Source organism: Osmia lignaria, chromosome 3, assembly GCF_051020975.1.
Source record: "Osmia lignaria lignaria isolate PbOS001 chromosome 3, iyOsmLign1, whole genome shotgun sequence".
Classification (NCBI taxonomy): Eukaryota; Metazoa; Arthropoda; class Insecta; order Hymenoptera; family Megachilidae; genus Osmia; species Osmia lignaria.
In genome coordinates this window covers 10186871-10213694 of record NC_135034.1, presented here as the reverse complement: position 1 = coordinate 10213694, position 26824 = coordinate 10186871, and the positions used below count along the sequence as shown (strand labels likewise).

General features: G+C 36.5%; 1 protein-coding gene across 4 annotated transcripts in view; it reads left to right on the top strand.

Moving 5' to 3' along the window:
- The window catches only part of C3G (C3G guanyl-nucleotide exchange factor), a 43212-nt gene extending 16448 nt beyond the window's left edge, over nucleotides 1-26764 (top strand). The window contains exons 3-18 of one of the 4 annotated variants that reach the window (XR_013065214.1): nucleotides 13220-13622; nucleotides 13750-13974; nucleotides 14319-14504; nucleotides 14602-14909; nucleotides 15561-15677; nucleotides 16062-16375; nucleotides 16622-16829; nucleotides 17041-17064; nucleotides 18097-18292; nucleotides 18392-18644; nucleotides 18704-18944; nucleotides 19180-19354; nucleotides 19429-20073; nucleotides 20161-20292; nucleotides 25727-25825; nucleotides 25884-26764. Coding sequence is in view for 3 of the 4 variants with exons in the window: in XM_034332440.2 (XP_034188331.1) it covers nucleotides 13220-13622; nucleotides 13750-13974; nucleotides 14319-14504; nucleotides 14602-14909; nucleotides 15561-15677; nucleotides 16062-16375; nucleotides 16622-16829; nucleotides 17041-17064; nucleotides 18097-18292; nucleotides 18392-18644; nucleotides 18704-18944; nucleotides 19180-19354; nucleotides 19429-20073; nucleotides 20161-20292; nucleotides 20382-20520 (3566 nt within the window). In the remaining variant the exon portion in view is untranslated. Of the gene's footprint in view, nucleotides 1-13219; nucleotides 13623-13749; nucleotides 13975-14318; nucleotides 14505-14601; nucleotides 14910-15560; nucleotides 15678-16061; nucleotides 16376-16621; nucleotides 16830-17040; nucleotides 17065-18096; nucleotides 18293-18391; nucleotides 18645-18703; nucleotides 18945-19179; nucleotides 19355-19428; nucleotides 20074-20160; nucleotides 20293-20381 lie in introns of all 4 variants that reach the window. The other 3 variants (XM_076693193.1, XM_034332440.2, XM_076693192.1) reach the window with 3 other exon arrangements.
- Nucleotides 26765-26824: the final 60 nt, after the last annotated feature.

Genomic DNA, 26824 nt, shown 5'->3' with positions numbered 1-26824 from the left:
TTGAAATTTAGCTATTCCTATTTTTAAAAAATAATTAGAGCATCAAAACATCTTGCAACAAGTGCCCATTTTCACTATAGTAATTAACTTGTTTAATTAATTATTGAGTAGGGAGAAGAAAACATTAAATGATCGATACTTTTCAAAATAGATCAGAATAAAGAAGAGAAGAAATTTGTATTATTAATTTTATTTAAACAATGAATCGTTAAGAGAGGCGCGAAAGAGAGCGATAGTAGAGGGGTCACGAGGTTCGGCGGGACAAAGAGGGAAACAGAGAAGAGATCGTACTCGATGCTGGTCGGGCGAAGTTAGTTAGCAGTCGATGCGCACACGCCACGCGTTCCGGACGTACGGTTAGACGCGTCCTCTCGTTCCTCTGGCAATCGTTTCGTTTCTCTCGGTTTGTCAACGTGTCCGGTTGCCTTTGTGGCAGAGAAATCTGCGGCTTCCGCTCGAAAGCGGCCTCTTCGATGAAGAAACTCGGTCGAATGAAATATACCCATGATTTCTCCCAGTGATACGCGTACCATTTAAATTCCTCGACACATCGGTACATACATCGAGATTTCGGTCCGGTCAAGTGACTCGAAGGTTCAAGTGTTGATAAAGGTTGAAGTTCAATTTATCCTAACGATCTCGACGAACTACGCGACGAGAATGGTCATTTCGTATTGGTGCTTGAACGAAACTTAAACGGAAAGGGTTACCGGTGAATTTGGTAGCTTGTGGACAAGGGAGAAATATTTTGAAGCCCGCTAAAAGGTAAATGGTATCGTATCTTTGGAAATAAATATTTAATTAGAAACTTTTATTAGCTTTAACAATTGCATATTTGATGAAATCAATGACACTTGTATTTATACAATTTCATTTTCAATGAACAATTTCTTGTCATAATTTAAGAACAGTTTACGGCCAAACAGGCTCGTAACAAAAGAGTCGAAGGTAAATGCATTCTATCATAAAAGTGAAGCCATGCGAACCAGGTAATACTCGTAAAACCGTTAGGAATTGATATCGGGTCAAAAATGTTCGCCAGCAGTTGGTATACAATGTATTCAGATTGAATCGGTGAAATATGCATGCGCCTAGCCGATCGCTTCACGCTTAATTTCCTCTCGATATTTTTTCGTACGGTATTTGAATTTTAAAGGCGCGCACGAGACGACGTGAACGGTGGATCAATCATGGTTGCACAGTGGCAACGACAGGATGGCGTTTATTAATAACTTGGTGACAGAAGTGACGTGCATGTTTCTAACGTTACTTCTTCTGTAAGTGATAAATCAGTAGGTCTCGAAACGCTTAATAACGAAAACCTCTTCCGGCTTCCACTGTTATTATATTGTACAGAGGAACAGACCGTGACTCACTTTACGGGCGTGTACCATGTATTACTGCGGTTCAAGCCGCTTGATCGTAGGAAGAAACGTTATTGTATCCGCATTCTGAGACGTCTAGGCATTTTCATTTTTACGTCCGATTGGCGGGAATGCGGCTGCTCGGTCACTTGGACTTGAACGCAATAAATTGGGGAAGTTACTGGGCCATTCTGTGTACCTGGAAACTTACCTCATTCAATATTTTGCTGAAGAAGCAATAAATGAAATTTTCGGTTGCCCATAATAGAATGGCAAGGTACTGTGCAGTAAGCTGACTATTCTCAATTTTAGATTACAGCCCCTTATTTTAAATTTATTAGTTAAATTAATTGAAGTCACAATTTTGCTATTAAAATTTTACTATTTTAGTAGTAGTAGTAGTAGTGTAATTATATTGGTAATCAAAATGATAAAAATTTTAAAATAAATATTTGGGAATAGAATTTGCACCCTAGAAGCTTCTGAAACTTAACATACCATCAATTAGACAATTACCTTATTTCGTGACTCACATTGCATCAAATATTCAACAAGTGGAAAATTTGTAATCATACAGGAATGCATGAAAAGTACCAATACTTGTTAATAGCTGGTGTATTAAACATAATAAAACATAACCAGAGAAGGAATTCAGGGATGAGATCACGACAAGTGCACGAAAGTAGGCGGTCGGACGATTCAATGAACAGAAGGACGAAGGTCAGCCTTAAGTCATCCAATGTGTTAACATTTTTATTTTCGTGTTCTTGCTAATACGACTGGATTTTAAATCAACCATCACACGGTCATCCTGGGACTGGTTAAAAATATTCTTGGATGGAAGGACGATGATTAAATATTTTTCGTATCCATTTACGGAGAAGTGTGGTAAACAGAAGAGAAGATAATGGAAAGTTGATGGATCGAATGGTACAGCAGATTCTCCAGTGTAGGAAGATAATCGTGATTAATGGAGATCTATGGATTCTAATTTTTTTTTAGCTTTTCAATACGTTTTTGGAAGGAGCTTGAAAAAATTAAGAAAAGCTTTCAAGTTTGTTCTCAAAATTTCTTAATGAAATTCCATTAATTGGGTGTCATCATTTTGGCAAATTTAGGTGACAAGAACATTAACTTTCCTCATTCCATTTTTGGTAAAAATTGAACTTTTTTCTCTTCGATTCAAATTAAATCAGACTGTACATACTTGTCTTTGAAACTCGTCTCTCGAGTGACTCATACAAGAAGCAACAAACACGTCATATCTATCAGGAACGCATATAATTAATTAATGGATTCGCAATACGCAATTTCCAAACGCTATGTGAGTACAGAATGACTCCGATATAATTTACCTTCTCCAAAAAGGAAAACAAGATACATTTTCTACAAACAAAATTAATTAACAAAAGAATTCCTGGTTAATTGATGGAGCTACTAAAGCGAGAACAAGATCTATTCCGGTTGATTGAACGGGATAAGTAATCAGGCGAAGGGGAGGACTGATAAAATTCTTAGCATTGAAACGGAGCAAAAGAAAATTCACTTTATCTGTGCACGTGGTCGCTTAATTAATTAGAAGCTCCCGTTACGCAGTCCATGGTATTAAGGTTGGCCGACATGGTGGATGTTCGGCTTAGGATGGATCGTGAGAATTTTTCATCCGTGCTGAATGAGCGATTAGAGTATCTCGTTGCAAACTAGATATCCAATTTCTTATCCCTAAAGCTTTACGAATGACTGGGGATAAACCCGACTTTCCACAAAAATCAGTCACCCTGGAAATTTCAACCGCATTTCAGTAAACGCACTAAAAGAAATACGAAAAAAGAAAATTAGAGAGCCACGGAAATTTATTTGAAGGAAATTAAATTTTATTTATGAATTAAAATTTTCTTGTTTCAAAATCCTTCACTTAACGATAAAAAAAAAAAGGTGTGGTTGATTTTCAGAAACCCTCGCTGAAAAAGGATCTCCTTTTTCAAGACACTTAGCAGAGGGAGTGTTCTGCATCTAATTTCCCTCGCGCATCCCTCTTTCAACATCACACATGCTCGACACACGTGTTACACTATTATGTCAATCGTTACAACGTGGATAAATGTTCGAGCAATTTATTAGACTGAAAAGTTCCTTCCGAGCGGGTAAACGAAAATGCAACCCGAGAAAGTAGACGGGAAACTTGCTCGTCTAGCAAGTAGCAACCCTTTCTTAATAAGTTTTCAAGATAAGGGTGTAGGGAAATAGGGTGGTGAATTTATTATAAAATAAACGAACGTTTCTCGTGCTTTATGAGAGCGTAGAGGAAATTTATAAATTTCCTTGGTTGCATTTTAAATGAAGCGCGGATTAACCCCGTGCATGCACAGAATATCCTACATTTTAAGCTTGATATTTTTTTCAAACGGGGTAATGCTTTTAAGTTAAAATATGAAATATCCACTGCATCGGGAGCAAACATTGAAACTCGAATATTTGAAGCAAGAGTGATACGTGTTCCAAAATGTAAACGTTGTTACATAGTTTGAATAAGTGACTCATTCCTTGTTCCGATAATGAATTCCTCAGATAACAGATATTTAGATAATTGACGTTCTACTCCACATTTGTGTTATAACAGTGAAACAACGTAGGAAAGAAACAGAGGAATTTACCATCGATAAAATATTTCCTAAACACGGATCGCGATATATTCCTAGTTAACGAATGTTTATCACAGCCCTATTTTCTTTCTGTTTACTATCGTCGTTCGTAGAAAAGCTCTCTTTCTTGCCCGTCCCCTAGGAAAACGAAACTCTGCTCGTGTTATACGGAAGAAAGCATCGGTAGATAGGGAAGGGCAGCAATGGCTGGAAATTGGATTCTTGTTTGCAGAGTCTTATTTGATTACGACCGAGAGGAAAGCGATTTTCTGTGGTTTTCTTGCGTTTACGGCTATCTCTTCGACTGGCACAAAGCGACGGAAACTCGACAGCGAAATCGGGAATTCCCGTTATTTTGCAGCCAGGGAAAATTAAATGCAAATGAACGGCCATGATTTTAGCTAGATTTCGAAGGAAAATGGTTATTTCGAGCCATGGATTAATCCATAAACCGAAAAGGATCAGTGTGTATCAAGTGGTTCATTCTGAAACCTCAATATTCCTCATTATTTGCAACCATTTACATAGTTATTTTCTTCAGACTTTAAATTTTAAATTGATGCATCATAAGTGCTGTTTTGTAATACTTTTATGTCATGAAATCATGTCATTATTCATCATTGATTGAATTCTAGCTAGGTATCTCTTCTATTTCTATCTTTTCATATTATTTCGCTCGGTGTAAGATCAGCGATACAATTGTGAAAATGTCCTCGTATAAGGTGTATAATGTTGAAATTCCGGAAGCATGCAGTTCAGGCCACTCGCGTTTTTCCGCACTTCCGCCAAGTGCACTTCTCGTCCGCATTTTGCCAGCCACTTTTCTAGCCGCTTTTCACGTGAGGAAAAAAAGAGCAATGGCTTGCACGTAGCGAAATTTAGAAAAGCTCATCCACTCGGCTGCACGAGTTTCACTCTTAACGTGTTTACATTAACACCGGTAATTCTTAAACTTTAGAGTGGATAATGTTTCTGTTAACCCACTTTGTTTATTTCATTTTCATCCCTTTACCTTTCGTATTCTTAAATATTATTCTTATGTAACGAAAGCCTATAATTTAATATGAAAATTTTTTAACCATCGGTGCAGTACACGAGCATAGTTATGATTATTATCACTACCTCATCTCCTTTTATGTGTTTAAAGTTTCAAACAGAGTATACACCGGAACAGGAATGCCGGGTCGAAACTGCAGTTTCGAAGCGCATTATTTTCCCAAAACTTTGAGCCACAACTCTGGAAGTGTCTTTAGTTTTTACTGGAACCAGGAAAATTATAGTAAGCCTAGTTCAACTGGACTCGGTCCATTATGCTTGCGAACTCTTCAGCTGGCAACCAGTGTCGAGCTGTTTAAAGAAAAAAGGCAATTCTTATATTTTGTCCTTTTATTCGTTGGTCGTTTGAAAGCATTCTCTTGCGGTCATCTTCAAACATTATAAGGGTTCGAAGCCTGCCCCTTAATGGATCTACTGTTTGCATTTGAAGAGAATATCGAAAGATACCCGTGTTTTATATAAGATAGCACCCCTCGTTCTTTGAAAATCAATTTGCTCCCGGATTTTCCATTTAGTTTTTCCTCCCTGGATTTGATACGATTCCAATGGAATTTCATGAAATTCTTTGAATTTACTCTTCAAACGCATTAAGCTTGGCATGATTTCAATTGTAGTCATTTTCTTTGAGCTTTAAGCTTGGAATTGATGTACCATAAGTGCTACTTCACGATACTTTTATGTCATCAAATCGTATTTGACTTTACGCGTTTCGAAATCGGGTCATTGCTTTTTGCAACTGGCAATCAGCCATTTTATATTAAGAACTGTAATGATGCGTTTATGTAGTCATTTTCTCGAAGCTCTAGGCTTTAAATTGGTATAGCATAAGTGCTATTTTGTGATATTTTTATGTCATCAAATTTTATCAGAATTTTCTTTTTTAATTCTTATTTCATATCTTAAGGAGTGATTAATTAACAACGCGAGATAGAATGATTTATATTCATGTTCAGAACATCGATATTTTGAAAGAAGAGCCTTCATGAATGGTATAAGGGAGACTCAGACTCGTTTTGACCTCGCATTCCTCCAGTTCGGAGATTTATCTTCACTTTCGAAGAAGCTTGCCTACCTAAAAGATCGAGAATTTTTACATTCCTTTAACGAACTATTCTAAGATCTATAAATCACCCTCTGATTCCCTAACATCTTCAAAAAATGAAAAAAGAAACCAAGATAGACGATTTATCGGTAGATAAATTCCCTTCTACGTAAACCTTTTCTTACTAATAACACTGGTTATTTCCAAAGGAAACCATGAAAGCAATCCAATTTATATAATAACTCGATGAAATTCGTGATACGCGGGCAAACAACAATCCACGTTGCGACATAGTTAATCACACTTATTACCAGAATATTAATGGGCTTCGTTTAATCTCTGTCAGTTCAATCAACTGTTTGATCATGCCGGTTGGACGGATTCCGATCAACAAATTCCCCGAGCCAATTTGTTAACAGGCTAAATTCTACGCAAGCAGAGGAACGATCCATGGAAACCGGGCAACGATATCGTCCCTCCTTTTCGCGACTGTTCGCTACTGCATTTCGCTTGCAGCGATGCAATTACGGGACTTTAATGTTCACGGAATACCGTGAACCGTTCCAGCTGAGAATTTCACGATTCGACGCTGATATTAGTGAACCCCTAGAGCTGTTGCCATAGGGGTGAAATCATTCGATGAATTAAGATTGAATCGAATCAAATCATTATTTATATTCTTCTAAAAATTATTCATTCCATCGGATATTCAAATCATATCAGATACATTAAAATTTAATTTATTCAAAAATATCAACAATTACAAATTCAGGAGTTCTTAATTTTTTTTTATTTTAAATTAATATTACAGAATATGTTTCACACAGAATATGCATTGAAAAGTCTGAAAATAAAATATTAGCGCGAAGGATCCAGTATGGAGTGATTTTTAAGCCATCTCGAACAAACGTCGGCAAAATATGAAGAAACGTGGAGCGCGAGCTTAAAGAGCCTTCGAAATAGCTTAAACGCCGAAAGAGGATTATTCCAAGATGGTGGCTTCGAACAACGAACTAAATTTAGTGAGCGAGGCCGAAACCCGCGGCCAAAATACGATGAAACAGCGTGAAACGTTCCATCCCGTCGGGGGACAACGAGAATCCTCTCTCGATGCTAGCTTTCGAGACAATCGAAACTCTGTATCGTTGTTACACGAACACGGAAGGGTGCATTCGAACCAGAACCATGGATAACCGGGCTCGGGGAATGTTATGCAATTTTTTACCTGGTTGCATCGTTTAATCGTCCCAATCGCTCTCGGCAAGCCTCGTTTGTGAAAAACGTACCTTTTCTTTTTTTAGGGGCAGATTTTCATTTTGATGTACTTCAAATGCTTTGAAATTATTGCAAGAAATTTGACAAAAAACTTCGAAACTTTTGATAGTCTAAAAAAAAAAAATTGAAAAGCATCGAAACGAATCTGGTTACAACCCCCATGTGGAATGCAACGACCATTACTGTATCGGTTTTCCTGTTACCTGTACTCGAACGCATATTCCCCAAAGTCCAGAGGAGAAACGTTGAAATTCGAATGGTGTGTCTAGCACGTTTTTTGGAGACCGAGTATACACGGGGACCGTGTATCATGGGGCGGTGCAACAACCTCGTGGTTATTTCGGGGTTGCTCGTGTCACGGAATGCGCCGTGCAAACTGGCTACCGTGCCTTCGGGACACGCGTGTTCCGGAAAATTAACGGATTATTTGCCTGAAGCGAACAGATAGGAGACGCCTAGCTGGCTTGTCCAGCGAGATCCTCTCCGCCTCCTGAATGCGCGTTCGCGCCTGATGCAACTGCACGAAAATGCATTTGGCAAGCGCATACTCCGCTCGAAACTTATCTCTGGTATGTGTGTAGATAACCTGACGTGCCTGGTTTCTTTTCGTTCGAAACTCGATAAAGTATCGAAGCCTCTATCTACAAGACATTTTATTATTTCATTTACAATAGAAGAGTATCATTTTTATTTAAAATATTAGAGAAATGGTAAATCGATGATCAGGTGTCTAATTAATTCTTGAACAGCGGAGCCTGAGTCAAACTTACGAAATATATTAATCTAAAGTTAAATGTATAATATTTAAACAATGGTGTTTCATAATTTTAAAAGAATAGTATAAAATTTAGAAAATTAAATTTGGGGCTCTCTCCATGGTCCGCCGTTCGAGAGTTAAATATCTGCAAAAATTAATTCTGAAAGTTAGTTTTCTTATTTGGAATAGGATATTTTTCTATTTCACGAATATTATCAGCCTTTAAATTCCTTTTTCCTTATTTTTATTCTGAATACCCCGGATACATGATTCCCAGTGAAAGAGTTAATAAGCCATTCTGGAAAAAGTAGAATGATTCTGATTTCTCGCAAATACCCGGAAAATTTGCGTTTTCCCATTAGGTGGCTGCCGTGAAATCGCGAGTGCGCGTGTATATCCGATAACCGCAGACCATGATAACCCTGGCATCGTCTCGTCTCCTGTCGCACACGTGTTTCCGCATGAACGTGACGTGGTATGTAGTACCTTCCTATGTGCTGTTCCAACACGAACAATCCTTTTTTCCTTTTCCCTTACTCTCGTTATATTGCCGCGGTGAGGGTAATATCGGGTACCCGCACATCCCTACCTCAGACACGTCCTGTGTCGTTTTGTTCGTGATATTACATCGGGTGAATGCAAGAAACTATTATACTAGATGTGCACTCGTGATCGAATTAATTTTCCTTAGTAAAAATAGATGAATAAAAAATTTTCAAAATCTTGATTACGCCAATCGATGCAAATTAAAAATATAAACACGTATTATGGTACACCCTGTAGAGGTATCGAGTTTCCTCAAGTGTGTCGTGTACCTCGATATTCATCCAAAAGCGTAGATACCATTCGATGACACTGTTGCGACAATAGAAGATTGATGAATGCATAACAATAAGAAGAGATTGCAGAGAGGGATGGTTTCGTTGCGTCAGATAGCTCCGATTTGTTTTGTCGGTGAAAGTGGCAGTTACGGGGTAGTTTTCATAATGGTTATGGAATAGCAATGCAATGGTTATTTCGTAACGTTCACTACAGTTGAATTACATTTATCTGAACTCCTGTTTATTCGAACGATATTCTATCAATTTATCTGACGGATTTATTTACCTTATGTAATCGTACTGCAAATACACTCGGGGTAAAAATAACATTTTCGTTAGTCAATTTCCATATAGAAAAGATAAATTTACATAGAAATTTTACAATGTCTTTTCATTTAAAATTATTATCATTTTATTAAAACAGAAAACTATCTCGATAAAAACAGTACCATTAAATTTTATTCAAAAAAGACTTACGTTATACCAGATAGAAAAAATCCAAAATGTCCGTACTCATCTTTCAGCCGATCTCGTCTATCGAGCCGTACGCGCAAAGCGGGTCATTAAAGCCTCTAACGAACCACTGGCGAGCAATCGACCGATCCGTGAAAATCCTCAATGGGACACGCTCTTTTTTCGTTGAAATTTTTTCTTTTTCCCAAACGAAACAACCATTCTCTCCGGAATTCCTGAAACGAACTTTGCAGGTAGATTGCGGTTGCACGCAGTCTGGACTACGGGATGATCGCTAGTTAAGTCGCCGGAAGTTCCTCATCGATCCGTACGGTCTCTCGAGACGAATAGCCTGCCGAAGAGAAGTTCGAGGGGTTATGCAAATTCGTTGGATTTCCATGAAACAATTAAACCGAATTCCCGTCGTTTAACGCGGACCGGTTCTCTCGTAAATTCCGCGGGGAAACGCGGTCGTGTTGATACATGTGTAAACGCGACCCTAAAACATGAATCTCAGGGCCATTAACGTTTACACTACTGCCATTTGCTATTGGTAATTGTTAATTAATCCGTGACGTTGGGAATTCGGTCCGATGACTTTGCGGTGGAAAATGGGAAGGGATCGACGAGTCTTTACGGTGATTCTTGGATTCGAAGAAGGGGTTGAGATGAGAATTGTTAATTAAAATAATGCAATTCTGGAACTCGTTATCTCTCGCTTAGATTACGATTTGAAATCAATTTTCCTCCAGGCTGTATTCATAATCAGAGGAATCGTTGCGTGGCCAGCGAAAAGCTTTCACGCTGATGAATGGACACGGGCGGAAAGTTATCGCAACTTGCACATTCTCGAGCACGCTGCACCGTCACGATAACGATGAAAAGACGAAAGCTTGCCTCCGTGTAACCCGCGATGATGATTCGTGGCAAACGGTACGAGAACGTGTGTGCCGGGTCTGGTTAATGAAAAGCTCTCTCCCTCTCTCTATTATTAATTTCGCGTGCAAGTCCACCTAGCGATCGCTTCGCTCGATAATCTTCGTTATTAACGGGACAGCTTTCGGACGAGGGTGGTTGATTTACTTGGAGAAAACTACGATAGGGATAGGTTCTTTATATGATATTAAATAACATGTGAATTTAATATTCCTGTAGATACAGGCTATCTCGTTTATCTACTGAATTATTCAACTCTTACTTGATATCGAAGGATCGTTTGTGTTATTATGTTCAGTGTAATTTAAACTTTGAATTGATGTGCCATAAGTACCATTTTGCGGTAGTTTCATATCATCAAATCAATAAGATTCGTCTATGGTGTCATTGAATTTCGATCGAGCAATCAAGTCTAGATGTTCTATTCGAAAAAAAAAAAAACGGAATCCTTCATCCGGATTTGAGTGTTCCAAGTGAAATTTGCACGCGGAACGATCGACAAACGAAGCGGCGATTTTTCCAGGGCGAAAAAAAAGTCCGCCCCCTCGAAGCCGTTCACCGCGCGGTTTGCAAATAACCGCGTGAGTACAGTGTCGAGGTTCCATAGCGAGTTCCCATGGTAGGCGTATGGGAATCGAACGCGTTCCGTGAATCCAGTCAATCACGGCAATTTGCATCCGTCGTTGGTCTGCGTGTACCATCCATCCCCGTCTACCTTGTTCCCCGTATGTTTTCTATTATCATCGTCGGCCATCCGAGCCGTGCCTTTAGCGCAAATCACGTCTGATTGAGGTTTCAATCGGAATTCGTGAATAGAACTTGATTTACCGGCGCGGCGTGCGTACACACAGGCTGCTTTGCCTGGCTGCTTGCGTTTCTCCACCCATTTGCGAAACACACCCACCGAAGATCACTGTTCAATCCACTCTACTCTGTTCACCTTCAAATAGCTTGGTAATGATTCGAGTACAGGGTTATTAATCGAAGGGTGCAGGAACTGCGAACAACAGACAATTCGATTATTCGCAGTTTTGGAGATAATTTGGATGCTACTACAATTCGTACAGTTGTTTAGTAAATTATTATTTGATTTTGTAAAAATATTCCAAAGAAAATTTAATTTATTTTGAGAGGGTTGTTTTTTGAACATTAGTTAAATTAATACTAGAATTACCAAGTTCATCTATTTTCAATTTAAAAATAAATGTGCATCGAACGTTATTAATTTTAATGTTAAAATAGGACACCTTGTATATAGTTGATAATGATTCCAGCGTGGGGTTATTAATCGAAGGGTGCAGGAAGTTCTACCGACAGACAATTCGATTATCCGCTGTTTTAGCGATAATTTGGTTAGTGGTTTATTGGAGAATATGTTATCTGCTTCTTTTTTAATTGGAGAACATGAGAATTATGTAGTAATAATGTACGTGATAAAATAATATAATTACTGTCGCTAATATTCAATATATACCTGATGATTTATTAATGACTTATCAATTAAAAGGTAAAGTTAGTTACATCGGCAGATAATTTATTCATCATCTGAATGATAGTTTATTTATCGAAAAATTAATTATCTGTCTACTCTGATGAATTTATAATTTATTTTTTTTTCAATTAATTGACTTATTAAAAATCAGTATTCAGAACCAAAATGAATTTCAAGCAACCAAAAACTATTCTTTTCTTTTTTTATTTCCAAACTGTCAAAAAATTGTCATTTTTCTTTCTCACCAGTTCGTCATGATTTTCATCTCCAAAACGAATACCGGAACCAGACTGCCTCTCCAACAAAGTTACAACAGTGCACGTTGAAATCCTGAAAACAAATTATACAATCGTATTTCCTGGAATCCCTTTTTTTCCCTCCAAAAAAATGTTCACCCTAGTTGGTTCTCATTGAAACACTCGTTTCTGATGAAAAGCCATGTATTCAGATTTCGTCGATCGTAAATCCATTATTGAAATCGATGACCATGTATCCCCCGTGTCGAGAAAAATTGCAGAGAATCAATACGATCCCATTTGGCGTTTAACGTTGTTTGCCAACGTTACCATTCGAGTGCCATGACATGGAATAACCCATGCTGTTCCATGGAGAGAAAGAAGCAGACAAAAAAATTATTTCAATGCCGTAGCCGGTGCAGTCGAGTGCCGAATGCACGTTGCACTCGACGAGGTCTCGTGTAAAATTTATGCAAGAGGCGTAACACGCTCGTTGTGAAATTCATCTTGCAAATTTCATGACGTCTATTATATTCATGGTAGTATTTAGTAATTACAGTAATTATATAAATTTCCACGCATCATTCTCTAGACAGGTAACCTTTATTAATACAAAATTACAAGTCATTGATTTCATAAAATATAAAATCATCAAAGTGTTCATTTTGAAATATATATTTATTGAAAGGAACATAAACCTCTTCTCAATATACGTATATCCTTCTTACCCGAAGGATTAAGTACGCTATATAAGTTAGCAATTTAAAAGGTCGGAAGTGCATTCGACGCTTGACGTTGCACAGCAGCCGGTGCACATGTGCAATCGACGCGATAGAAGCGTGTTCTTGGGAAACTCGTGGAGAACAATGACCAAGGGAAACTTCGTATTTCTTCCTGTTATCGGCTGCACCGTCTGTTGCAGCCGTTGCCCCAGTCCGATACCCGAAATTGCCATCTTAACTTACGATTAGAGCTGGCCGGAATTGGCTAAATTAATGGAGTTGTGCGTTAAGTCATGATAACGCTTTATACAACTTTCATTGTACTGGATACAGATTACGTTTCGCGACTACTTTAATACTTATATATAATTCTTGTTTCTAGGAAAATTTTATTTCATTCGATTTTTTTCTCATTGATTTTAGAAGTCGAGGAGCGCTCCGGCGGGAAGGCGCGCGGCGGTAAACTAGCGCGTCGTGCGCGCTCCTTCAAGGAGGACTTCCTGGAGAAGCTCTCCCACATGCGTTCTCCTGGTAGCGGCAGTGGCGGTGGAGGTAGCGGGGCAGCTACACGGGCTGCCTCGCCCTCCTCGCCGCGAACACCTCGGGACAAAAGCGCACCCGGTTGCACGGACGCAACCACCCTCGACAAGAATCCCCTCCGTGACCTGCACATCCATGTGCGACAGGTGCAGCTGGCACTGCTCCACTTCAGGGACGTCGTGTCGAAGAAGAAGCTCGAGATGTTGCCGGGCAACGGCACCATCGTACTCGACACCGTCACCACCATACACACCGTGCTGAAGTCCTATCTACTGTACGAGAACAGGTAGAAACATAGACGATTCGTTAAAATAGCGAGCAGTGAGAAAGGCGTCGAGTAAATCGCTGCTCTTATTATTAGAATTTTATTTGAAAGAGAAATAGTTCCAAACAAAGGAGATTTTTTATCGAAGCTCCACTCTGGGATCAGCGACGAACCAAGTATATCAGGCCCTGGCACAGTTACTGAAGCTCTGCGACGATGTGCTGTTGCACGGTGACCAATCATCTGCTTTGGACACTGAGAACGTGACGCACATCATAGGATTAGTCGAGGAAGCTGTGAAGAACCTGGTTGCCCTGGCGAACGAGAAGATCACCAATAGACAGAAACCCGCCGCCGTCACGACTAGCAATAGGTATCTCAGTTCCCGAATTGAAGAAGCATGCACCTGACGGGGCCGCCTCATCCTTCCTTCAAAATCTTTTGAAGTAATTGTTTTAATTAGAAAAGCAAATTTTTGTATTATTGTAATTAGAGAAAGATTGCTAGTTAGATCCTCCTTGGTCCTTTCCCTAGCTCTCTTTAGGGTTTTTGTCAAAATCCTCTCGGAAGCCAAGACAAACGATGGGAGATTCCTCTATCTACCTTTCAGGCGGCCCTGGCGCCTATTAAAAAAATATGATTATTTTTTTGTGCCGTCATAGCAGAACACAAAGGCTGACGATCGATCACGGAAACATTGAAAATATCACATTTCAGAACGTCGGGTTACGGATCGGAATTGACGCCACAAAGAAATTCTTTACCCGATATCCCGTTAACCCCGAGGGAAAGGCAGATTTTAGAGCAGACAGCCGCGACTACTAGTCTGGTCCGTAGTTCGCATAGTTCAGAGTCGATCTTAAGGGATTCTAGTCCACCCCCCAAACCACCACTCCCTGAGAGGTAGTTTATCCTTTATATTAATAAAGTTTCATGCTAGTCGACGTGCCGTATGCATCGTTCGATAAAAAAATGATGATGTACGGGCGTGTTATTTCAGAGGCAACGTGTGCCTGTCGGAGGAGAATAGTTCGTCCGGGACACCGCCACCTTTGCCTCCGAAACGAAGAACAAGGGCTCAACAACTGTTGGACGAGTCCGAGGGTCTTTTAGCATCTAGTCTTGACGGTGTTTCACTTCGTAGTCGATCTCCAGAGGATTCGTCGTCTCTTTTAAGCGCATCGGCTGGTAGTTTGGATTCGGCTCTTAATCATTCTCGCGACGAGGATGAGATTAGGGCGATCATGGGACCAAACGACGAGTCTCTGAACGACAGTATGGATCTCAGCCTGATGGCTACTATTCAGGGTAATTAATGATACTCTGTTGCATGGATTATCTATCGATTCGTCTTTTTGTCTGATTGCTTCGCACTCCTCTTGGATCAATATTAGTTTGTGATATTGATTTATACTTTAGGTGAAGAGTTCATGGTTTAGGTTTGATAATGTGGTGATATCATTTCGATTAGATTAAATATTCAAATATTACTTGTACGTATTTCTATAGGAGGACTAAATGCAAAGAACTAAATATTTACTCATCTTCAAAAAAGTATGCAACTTTTATTAATGTATAACAGATTAGGCAGTTACTTAATTTAATATCTATGTAAAATAAAATAAGACATCCTTCAAGATAAAAGAATTCATGACAGTGACATCTTCTCAAGAAGGCAATGAAAGAACTCTATAAGTACATTTCCATCTGTGTCAACCAGACCACAGTGTAGCTTAGTCAGCAAAATAGTTCTCAACTGTGCTTCTCTTAATCATTGCATCAGTCTTACTGGAAAAGCCTCAGAATGCACACTGCACTGATTTAAAACATTTCAAAATAATTCTCTAATTGTTTTATACAAAAAATTAGAATAATGTGGTGTAAGAGATGATTAAACATTTTTTAGTGTCCGATAGTGTCATAATAATATTCCATAAGTGTGTGGTTGTATATTTTCAGGCATGCAAGTTAATGGTAGTTCAAACTGTAGTTGCTGGGATGGTTCTGAAACAAATATACCAAGCACCATGTTGTTGGGTCAACAAACTCCACAAGAAATGCTTAATCCATTCACCGGTAGGTAACAGAAAAATTTCTTTTATGTCCGTTGCCAAACACTCGAACAAAGAGTAGAACGGTACCGGTGACGTTGCACATTTATCAGCGTACAGAAAAATGTAGGAGCTAAAATTACGCAAGAATTTCTGAAATAAGCTAGTGGAGCAGGTAGCGTAGGCGTCAGAAACCTTCAGACTACGTGAATAAACAGTATCGTATAGATCTTCACCGAGATCGGTGCACTTAACCGGATTTCTTTTTTTAAATTCTGATTATATAAAAATATCATGTCTATTAACTGGAACTGGGGAACAGTAAAAACATTTCTGCGTAAGAGCAAGATTCTACAATTTCTCGTGGAATTATTTTCAGATACAATTTTTTTATGATTCTCTGTTTCAGGTATAGAAGGAAAAATGGAAAGATTATCGACCCAGACGCAAGAATCTGGTTTCGTATCGATGCACTCACAACGAAGCTCGTCTCAAAGTTACACTGCCTCCAGTGTAACATCCAAAAGATCGTCTCAGCAAAGCAGCATTAGTTATAATTCCCAAACGTTCAATTCACAGCAGTCGTTCTCGCAGACAAAATTGTCGTCGGATAGTAACGGGTCTATTTTCACCCAAAAGACAATGACCAGTTCCAAGAGCACTATCAGCACTACAAATATATCTGGAAGTGGAGATTCCTCCATGTTGGAGAAACTGGTAAATGTGGGTGTTGCATGGTTTGATTTTATGTTCCTTTTACAAATCAAAAGTACTGTCCTCAAAATAATATATTTTCTTCCTCATGATATTTAATTAATATTTTTCTTTTTAATTTAAGTATTACTTATTTGATTATTTTTGAAACTACCGAAAATCATGTTTGATGTAATATATAGTATATCTGTGGTGCATGTGTTTATTAAGTATTTATGTATCTATCTGTTATACTACAGTTTCAATTCTGTACAGGAAATGGAATCAGTTTCTGCATCTGATGCGAACGGTATGCCTCCAGCATTGCCAGAAAAACGATCAAAACGTAGAAAAGAACGTCAGCCATCGCAGTACGACAATGTACCTGAAAACGAGCATTTATCAACCTGTAGTTTACATACCAGCAATGGGGATAGTCCAGATGCCAGTAAACCTCCTCCGCTCCCTTTGAAGAAACGTCATAGTAAGTTGATCTCTAATTTGTAATAAAAACAGCGATAAAGCAATTGATCATTGCTTTATTACTGTCAAAGAACGATGATGGCAAAATAAATTGAAAAGAATTATCACAGAAAGTTATTTTAAACATTGACTAGATTTTGTTTAGAATAGATATTGAAAATGTTAACAACAAATAGTAGGTTAAAACTGATGCAATATTTTGTATCCCCCAGTGTTCCAATCAGTGGCATATTCTGGTAAGTGGGATCCTGCCCACACAAATTCAGCTATCCCTCAGCAAACACGTTCACGCTAAGTTGAAATCCTTCGTTTCACGCCTTATTAATACACGATTTCAAGCTCCTGGCTTTTCTGCGGCATGTTCGTCGTTCTTTTAATCTCATTTCGTCAGGATCATTTGACACTATACATGATTTCATTTAACATTTAAGCTTGGATATTTTAATTCATATCTTTAGCTATTTTCACAGCTTACATTTATAATATTTAATCACTGAAGATAATACTAATTTTTTATCATACATAAATTGTATAAAATTTAATTGCTTTTAATCATTTTTTTTTTCAGTTGAAAATACTCTGTGATATTAAATTCTATGAACATATTTAATACAGATTATTTCACGTTATGAGTATATTGTTTTTCGTTAACATTACGAGTTCTAGATTTGATTAACTATAGAAACTAATCTTGGACCAGTCGTGTAGGCGTCGACATTGTTTCACTAATTAACTTGACCTTTTCTTGCTAATAGTCAGTTAACACTTATGCTTCTTTAACTCTGGTACAGAGTCGGAGGTTTTAGTTTTCGTTTTCACGATTGTGCGTGAAGAATCAACGGGAAAAGAATCTTCTTAATACACGCGACAAATCGTTGGTGCTTGCATTAATGTGTTATTTTTTTATTTCTAACATTATACATCAAGGTTTGATCGCAAAAAAAGTGTAATTCATTTATACCTCTTAAAAAGATGTTGTTTAAAAGATTTCATTCGTACAGCAGTAAGTTCTTGTGAATTTCTCTACCCCCTGAATTATTTCTGATCATGTATCAAGTTACATGCTTGTGCATCAGTGTTTTCTTTATATATTTTACTCTCCTGTGCTTTAATAATTTCTTGTTACATAAATCATGCTTGTATCTATCATATGTATTATATTTATATATCCACGAAGTTCATATTTTTTATTTTATTTTTACAATAAATATTTCGATGTTTAATTATATTGTTAGAATTATGAAAATCTTTGACTGTATCTATTTCAGTTATGGCGTACATGGAGATGTTTGGGAACTGTTCCCACAGTAACAATGACTTTATCTCTGGTCTTGGGACACGTCATTCAGTAGCAGCTTATAATTCAATGCAAGCAGAATGGCAACAACATGAGATGGCCCTTACCACAACACAATCATGTTCTTTCATGGCTCACACTATGACCACTTTACATGATAGTTCAAAGTACGTAATTGATGACATAAATGTATACATGTTTCCTGTAATTTTGTATAGTTGTCATTATGAAAAATGAAAACAACATCTTTTGTACTTTTCTTTCAGTACCTCTATAACAATGACACCATCAGTAACTGAAATAGCAGATAATTCTAGTCTCCCTCCAGCATTGCCGCCAAAGAGATCGCGTTCCATTAAATCAAATGTAACACCTCCACCAATATCACCAAAACCTACCATTAGCATACAAAGCATACATTCAATGGACCCAATTGTAACGTCAACTCCGGTGAAGATAGAAGAATCAGCTTGTATTCACGATAAGAAAGAACTCACACCTTCAACTCCAGTGAAATTGGTAAATATTTCATTAATTAATTGATTGATCATTATTAACCACGGATATTTGATTTTCAGAATAATACTGTCCTGGGCCCGATATTGCCTCCCTCGAGACCGGCAAGCAATGCTTTATCATCATTGTCAGTCGATGACAGTACTCTTGAATTAAGAGATGTCGATCAGGATGATAGTATTCTAGATGAGCTGGACATTAGTAAATATTTAGTCTTCAAAAAACCTGATGAAGAAGGACCAGATATACGAGGAGGACACCCGGATGCATTGTTAATTCATGCTACCAAAGCTAATAAACACGGTAACAATCTTTAGTCAATTCTTAAAATAAGAACTGTATAATTAATCAATATTATCCATTGAATATAATGTATTTCATATTCTTTCATGCTTCATAGATGAGAAAGAATCAGGTCAGTGTACTAACTACAGCATTTTTTAGATTTTCATCTACTACTCACCTGCTATAATTGATGACCGTGCATTGTAACAAACCATTGAATATAATTACATTATTATATTTATTTTATTCACAGATTTCCTGTACCAAGAAGCATTCTTAACAACCTATAGAACCTTCATGCAGCCATTGGAATTAATTCAAAAATTACATAGACGTCATCAACGGTTCTCTTGCTCTGCTGACGTCGTTAAGCAAAGGGCAGCTCGCGAAGCGTTTTCCTTATTAGTTAGAGTAGTTAGCGATTTAACGTAAGTGAAAAAGATTTTGAGTTAATGATATTTAAGATTATGTCAAATAATTCAGAAATATTAATATCCTCCAGCATGTCGGATCTCGATGATATTCTCTTACAAACGTTAATGGAATTCGTGCAGCAATTAGTCTGCAGCGGAGATCTCACAATGGCAAAAGCTTTAAGGGTTAAGATTTTAGAGAAACACGCAGCGAAACAATTACAAGCGACCCAACCAATTCTTTCTTCTCTAAGTGTGACAACGAAGCAAGCTTCTCTGCTCGATTTTAAGAGCGAACAGATAGCTGAGCAAATGACATTGTTAGACGCTGATCTGTTCATGAAAATCGAGATACCGGAAGTGTTGATTTGGGCCCAAGAACAAAACGAAGAACGTAGTCCAAACCTGACTAGGTTTACAGAACACTTCAACAAAATGTCGTACTGGGCCAGATCAAGGATACTGGAGCATAGATTAGAAAATGAAGCGAAGGATAGAGAAAAATATGTGGTTAAATTTATTAAGATAATGAAGCACCTTAGAAAAATAAATAATTTTAATAGCTACTTAGCCTTGCTTTCTGCACTGGATAGCGCGCCGATTAGGAGGCTCGAGTGGCAGAAACATATTACAGAAGGCTTGAAGGAATATTGTGCTCTTATTGATAGTTCTAGCAGTTTTAGAGCTTACAGGCAAGCTCTGGCAGAAACGCAACCACCATGTATTCCATACATGTAAGAATTTTGTATTTCGAAATGAATCAAAAGATTACCTCTTTTATTTCAACAGTATGTATGCAAATATTTTCCTTGTACTTCCAGCGGACTTGTTTTACAAGATCTTACATTTGTGCACATTGGAAACAGTGATTTATTACCAGATGGCACTATAAACTTTTCCAAAAGGTGGCAACAATTTAATATTGTGGAAAATATGAAGAGGTTCAAAAAAGGGTATGATGCTGTTAATTTTAATTTCATTTCATTTCAGGACACTTTTTATTAGAATTCCCTTTATACAATGAATGTATTGTATGTTACAGGACATATTCGTTTAAAAAACACGAACGTATAATAACGTTCTTCAATAATTTCAGTGATTTCCTCTGTGAGGAGGCAATGTGGCAGATTTCCGAGAGCATTAAACCGCGCGGTGGGAAAAAAGCACAGTCTCAAAACTAGAATACGTCTAACCCTTTCACTGCCTGCGTCTCGAAATCGAAAGGCTGAAACAGTGAATTAGGACGTTTATATTTAATGGTATTTAGGTAGAAGCTTAATTGCAAATCGAAGAAAAAAATATCATACAACACTCAAAGGGCGGTGAAAGGGTTAGCGCGGTCTATCCCATTTCAACAGCCTCTGTGAGGTTGTATTTTAATTTATGAAAAAATTTTAATATTTCCTCCATATTAAAGTGAAGAAACGATAATACCGCAAACAGACATTTAGATCAAATTGAAATTTGATGTATATCTGTTTCGTTTGAAATATTGAACGCGTGTATAAATATCGATTGAATCGAAACGTATAGGAAAAAACTTTAATGATTCGGTTAGATTAATCGTGTCTCAATGTATTTTTGTAGGTTCTTTTTTTTGTCCTTTTCGCCGATAGGATAGTAAGGGAATAAAAAATCGTATTTGCTATGGACCTACGGAATCGTATACTTAAAAAAATGATGCAGCTGTAACGATGCTTAACATAGCATGAAGGGAGAGAAACCCCACACATTAACATATTCTATATGTATATCTATATAAAGAAAAGTATTTATTTATTTGCCTTATATCAGCAACATGTAAAAAGTAGTAGGTGTCATTCTTTTTTTTCTTTTTTCTTTTTTTTAACTTATTTAGATATATGTAAACGTCCATCATATAGCTTTATCGTAGGTAGAGAAACTTTTCAAACGTCAACAGTCTAAAGTCTGTTGACTTCGCAAGGAAAAACACCAATTACGTTGATTAATGTAGCGCCATCGTAGTTCACAGATCAGCGCGCTCAAATGGACGCGCTTTTCCGAACACGTGGCACACGACTGAGCGTAACTGTTACATATACTATTGTATATGATTCTAGAGAACACTTTTTGTTGGAAACTTGTTAATAGGTATCCAAGCTTTCAGCTTTAAGTCGAATGGTTACCTAGAAGATGTAGGTAAATTAAATGTGAAATCCACGATCCTAGCGAAAGAACTGAATCGAAATTTTATCATCCTTTGTGTTTTAACGATCATTCTAAAACATCTCTTTGATATCTTTTGCTATATATATGTTTTTTTTTTTTAATAATTTTCAATGATACAAGTGGGAGAGGGAGTTTCTCTTTCACTACACATTCCGATTTAGAGGGAAAGTAATCCGATCAAATTAATTTTACCCGGATAAAAAAACAAAACAATCGTACTATTGACCCTCGATTCTTACTCTTCGTTGAATACGTCGGAATTTAATAGAGTGCATCGAGTTTTAATTTCTTAAGATAAATTATATATCGCTATAGTGATACGGCTGTCTGTGTGCCTCATATTATTAGAGTGAATGAATATCTCGCCTATTATTAACGTTCTCTGGTCTCACATTTAATGATAAATGTCTTGTATACAACACTTCGTCGGCGATGCTATGATAATCGGATTTAAGAGATGTTAAAAACCGTCATCTGCTTGTTAACACCTTAACTGCCATGGGGATCATCAAATAATTAAAAAATGAATTATGCTGGTATTATAAGCAGTAGATTGAAGAAGTAATGTTTAAGAATATTTTTACTATGGCAGTCAATGTGTATATAAGCTGCAGGTATATTGGCAAGCGATTATACAATTATTTCTGACAAATGCGTTTACATAGTTGCGAACAATTGTGTTCTCCTTTTATTGAAAATTTATTTCCTAAAGCTAACGTCGCTTATCAGTGTACTTGCAATCACGATGGTCGCGTACACTTATTATTCATATTCAGAAGGCCTAAGCAGTTGATGATTGACGTTGATCTATACCGTTAACACCTTACCGACCGGAAGCCAATGAATAGACTCTGATGCCAGCGAAATAATAAAATTAAAGTGTGCTACAATTAAAAGGAGCCTGGTAATATGAACCACCCCTTCCAATTTTTATTAAGTTACAAAGTGATAATGCTTATACGTTTCATCCGTAAGCGGTGGGTAAGGTGTTTATTAAAACCAATACTTAAAAACAGCGAGAACAAAAAAAACATAGGTAGATCGAAAGTGTAGTTTGCCATTATTATATAGATCCGACAAAACCGTTGTCAATTTCTGAACATGCACCAAATATATACATACGTAAAGGTAGCTTTCAATATGAATCACAAAAGTAATAAACATTAAAACTGTTCAGTAAATAGATGCACTCCGTTAACCGCAGCCGTAATTAATTCAAAAGAAAAGAATAGAAAATCAATTTTGAGATTGAATTTTTAACGAAGTCATTATTGTTACGCCAATAATTCAGGAGCAAGTAATACACATAATTCTTTTCGAGAAAAAATTCATAATACATGAACGTGTGATTGTATGCGTGAAGAAATATTTCTGTTCAATAATTGATACGTATAGGGTTCGTCTAATCTAAGGTTAAGAAGTTTATTATTAACTTTGTACATAGTTTGATTGTATTCAGAATTTCTTGTATGTACGCGAGTGCCGACTATTATTCACAATTGTATATATACAGTGTATTATCTTTATCATTAACTTTCCGCACGAGGTGATTAATCTCATTCGTATTTAAGTTTATCGAAATCATTGTGATGCCATGTTACATTCTTACGTAGCCGCGGATGCTTGATCCTTTATATTTTGTTTTCATTTAATTGGGGAAACTAAATGAACCGTGTGTTCTATCAGGTATCTTGGAATTGTGCAACAAATATGAACACATGTAAATTTCTTGTAACAAAGGAAACCATAAAATTCATTAGAGATAAGAATATGATATTCTTTCCTTTCTATGTTAAGAATTAAAATTACATGGATATATTTAGTTACAGAGTTATAATTACTATATCTATTCCGCTTTCAAAAATGGAAAACCAGAATTTCTTTTCTTAGGAGGAATTTACTGCCTTTGCATGTTGCACAACTTTACAATAACTGATATTTTTTAAACTTTGTTTTTTTTTCCTCTTGTATTTTTTAATACAATCATCATCAGTTTCCTCCTGAAATTCATTATAACATTTCTTTTATGTTACATCTGCATCCTACCTGATTCTCGAGACATATGTATATATATTTAAATACCGTTGCTGCTTGTCGAAATTCTGTTGATAGTTCCTTTTTAAAATGGCTCACTTGGAAATGTATTTTAAATGTGATGCAGTTATAATGATTACTGTTGCATCTATTTTCTATTACATTTTTTCTCGATTCACTGTTAACAGTATTCTCTTGTAAATTCCATATATAAGCGGTATAAGCATACAGTTTAAGGTAATGCTAATGCTAACAAAACTATGAGTGAGATAAAAAAACAGTGAATATGCAACGAAAAACTTAGACTCTGTCAGTCTATTAGTTAAAATAAAACACTAGACTATTTTGCGGTAGATGAACACACAGTGAAGAAAGTGAATTGATTTGATAATTAAGTTGATAATAAGATATCTTCCACATCATTTCTTTTTTAATTATAGAAGCATATACATATAAGTGTACAGTGTCGAAAGTAGCAAGAATTCTAAAAATCTTAATCTTAACTATTAAACCGGGGAAGACCGGAAACCGAAGAAAGGGTTCCACCATGTTCGGTACTGTACACCTATATCAGAAAAAATATTAATTTATCTTCATCATTTTTTTCCCCGTATTTTTGAGTGATTTATTATCACTGTCAAATTTATCTTATTATCAATACCATTAATTATCGGAAATTGATAGATTGTTCTTTGCGACTGCAATTCTTTCAGCTCTGATTAGCCAAACATAGAATGTAGGATAAAGAAAAATGTGTTTTTATCTATCTTTTGCCGAATATAGAAACAGTCTATGAATGAAAATGGACTCTAAAGCAATCGCTGTAAAATTTACAACACAAGAGTTCTAGCGTTGCAAAACGATCATAAATACACATTGATAATTGCTTATTGATACTTTGATGGCGAGGGATATTTGCAGAATTAACGATAGTTTGTATATATACATATATGACAAATTAAACGATCGAACGATACATCGATCCCTTATTGTATATTTTAAGGAAGAATCAATAAGTTCTAAGGCTCGAATTTGAAACAACAGTTGTTTGCATGGTACGGATACAAATGGGGGAAAACGGAATTCATTTAACCCGTCTGAAATTGATGCAAGATCACGCGTCAAATAACTCTCGCCGAACTTAAATTAATGATGTTTTAAAAGTGTGTCGTTCTTAACAAGGAAACAATAAGTAACTATCCCTAGCAAATATCGATAAACACGAAACAAGTAATAATTACCATTAATGTGTTACTGATCTCTAATCAACAAAAGATATATGTGTAATTTAACATTAAATAGATACCAATGGTAAGTGATTAGAATGTACGGTCACGCGCAATTCAGGTTTCTTTTCGTTAAAAAGAAGTGTAGCGAAAGAATATTATACCATTCGCATTATTTGTCGATGTTCTTTATACATATGCGAGAACAAGTTCTACATTAACTTCTCTCTGCCTTTCCTTTGATTTTCTAAGGATTGAAGACAAAATGATGGATACTTTCTTTTCATAATATTTATTTTTAACTAAAAGAAGCCTATATTGTAGTTGGATGGACCGATAACCGATAATCATGGTGATTGTTGATGCTTTGGTTGATCCACCAGAGCATTAAGCGTCATCATCATCAAAGGGACATATCTACAAAAGATGGTAATGCTGTTTCGAAGACAGTGTGCCGAACAATTAACCGGAAAGAGTATGACAAAATGAGTAACAAGTTGATTTGAAATAATGTCGATTTACATTCGATTGTTTTTAACGATGATGTAATTTGTTTGTTCGGTAGTATATGATATCGGTAATTAAGTGGTTTTATCTGGGCTAATGGCGAAATTTTACGCAAGGAAATGACAGTGCATAATTGCACACTGAAATATTAAATACGGTTAACAATAAAATATTCTATTTAGTAGAACATTTTGTAAATATAATTCATAATTGATCAAAATGGAACAACCGACTTTCGGAAGATTTATATTTTTCTTAAATATAACTATACATTAAATCTTTCACAACTTCATTGTTGCTTTATACAAACAACAAATTGCATAATTGTCATAAATAATATCCTTAATAATTTTCTACCGAAATTGCATATTATATGATCTTTGTAAAAGCATCAATGCGTTAATTAAAAAATACATGTAAATTCTTTCAGAACTAACGCGATGAAAATAATACAGTGAATTATTTGGGAAAATTAATCCTGTTCAAGACATAAAAATGTAAATCGAAATTTATTCACACTGACGCAGAGGTAATATAAAGCAAAGGGATATCCAAAGGCATTTATATTATATGTGTCTCATTTATAGGACTCTTACATGCGTAGAACACTATACCACAAAATGAAACAAGTATACGTGTAACTGCAAGATGTGTGAAGGAAAAACACAATGTCACTGAGCATATCATTTGTAAGCAAACTTTTACTAATAATCATTATATCCGAAAGTCCCTTTCAATTACTCACCGTGATGAAGGAAAAAGAAATTCTGACAGCTATTATCGAAAGGATAAACGTAACATACATACGTGCTCACCGCGTTTGATTATGCGATTTCTTACGTAGCCGGTTATATTTTTCTATGGGTATTTTTTCTTACTGTGCTGTTGAGGACGTCGTTTTAAAAGCACGTGTTTATGTAGTGCGATCCACGCGCAATTATAATATATGTATGTACCTATGATCATTACTTACAGATTACCGTCAAAATATATTTTTCTTCCGTTTCTTCGTCAGTAAGTATCGAGTATGTTGAACATTTGTATGCGTACAAGGTTTTCGACCGACTGTTATTGCTTCTTTTGTAATAGGTGTACGAAGAAGTGAAATAAAAATGTGTTAGAGCCAACTACATTTTACCGATCTACATATTTTTGAAAGGGCATTATTCTAAAAATGTATATCTCAGAAGATAGAGCAATTTTTATTTTACTGATTATTTGTCGGATTTCTAATGTAGCGGCACAACCAGAAAGGAGGTGAATCTGTATGAAAAAATAAGGCAAAAATGTAGAGTGGCATCTTTACGCGCAAGACTTCATTTCTGTATAAATTGCTATTAAGTATTTATCGGAATTTGTATATTTAAAAATCGCGCCAAACATGTTTGATGTTAAAAATGAGCTTGTCTGTTTCTCCAATAGGGAGCGCAAAAAATATATTTATTTTTAATTCTGCTAATCAACACTAGGAGGCACTCACGATCAGTATTATTCGTTGAACGAGAGACTACTTTTTCTACAACGAGTT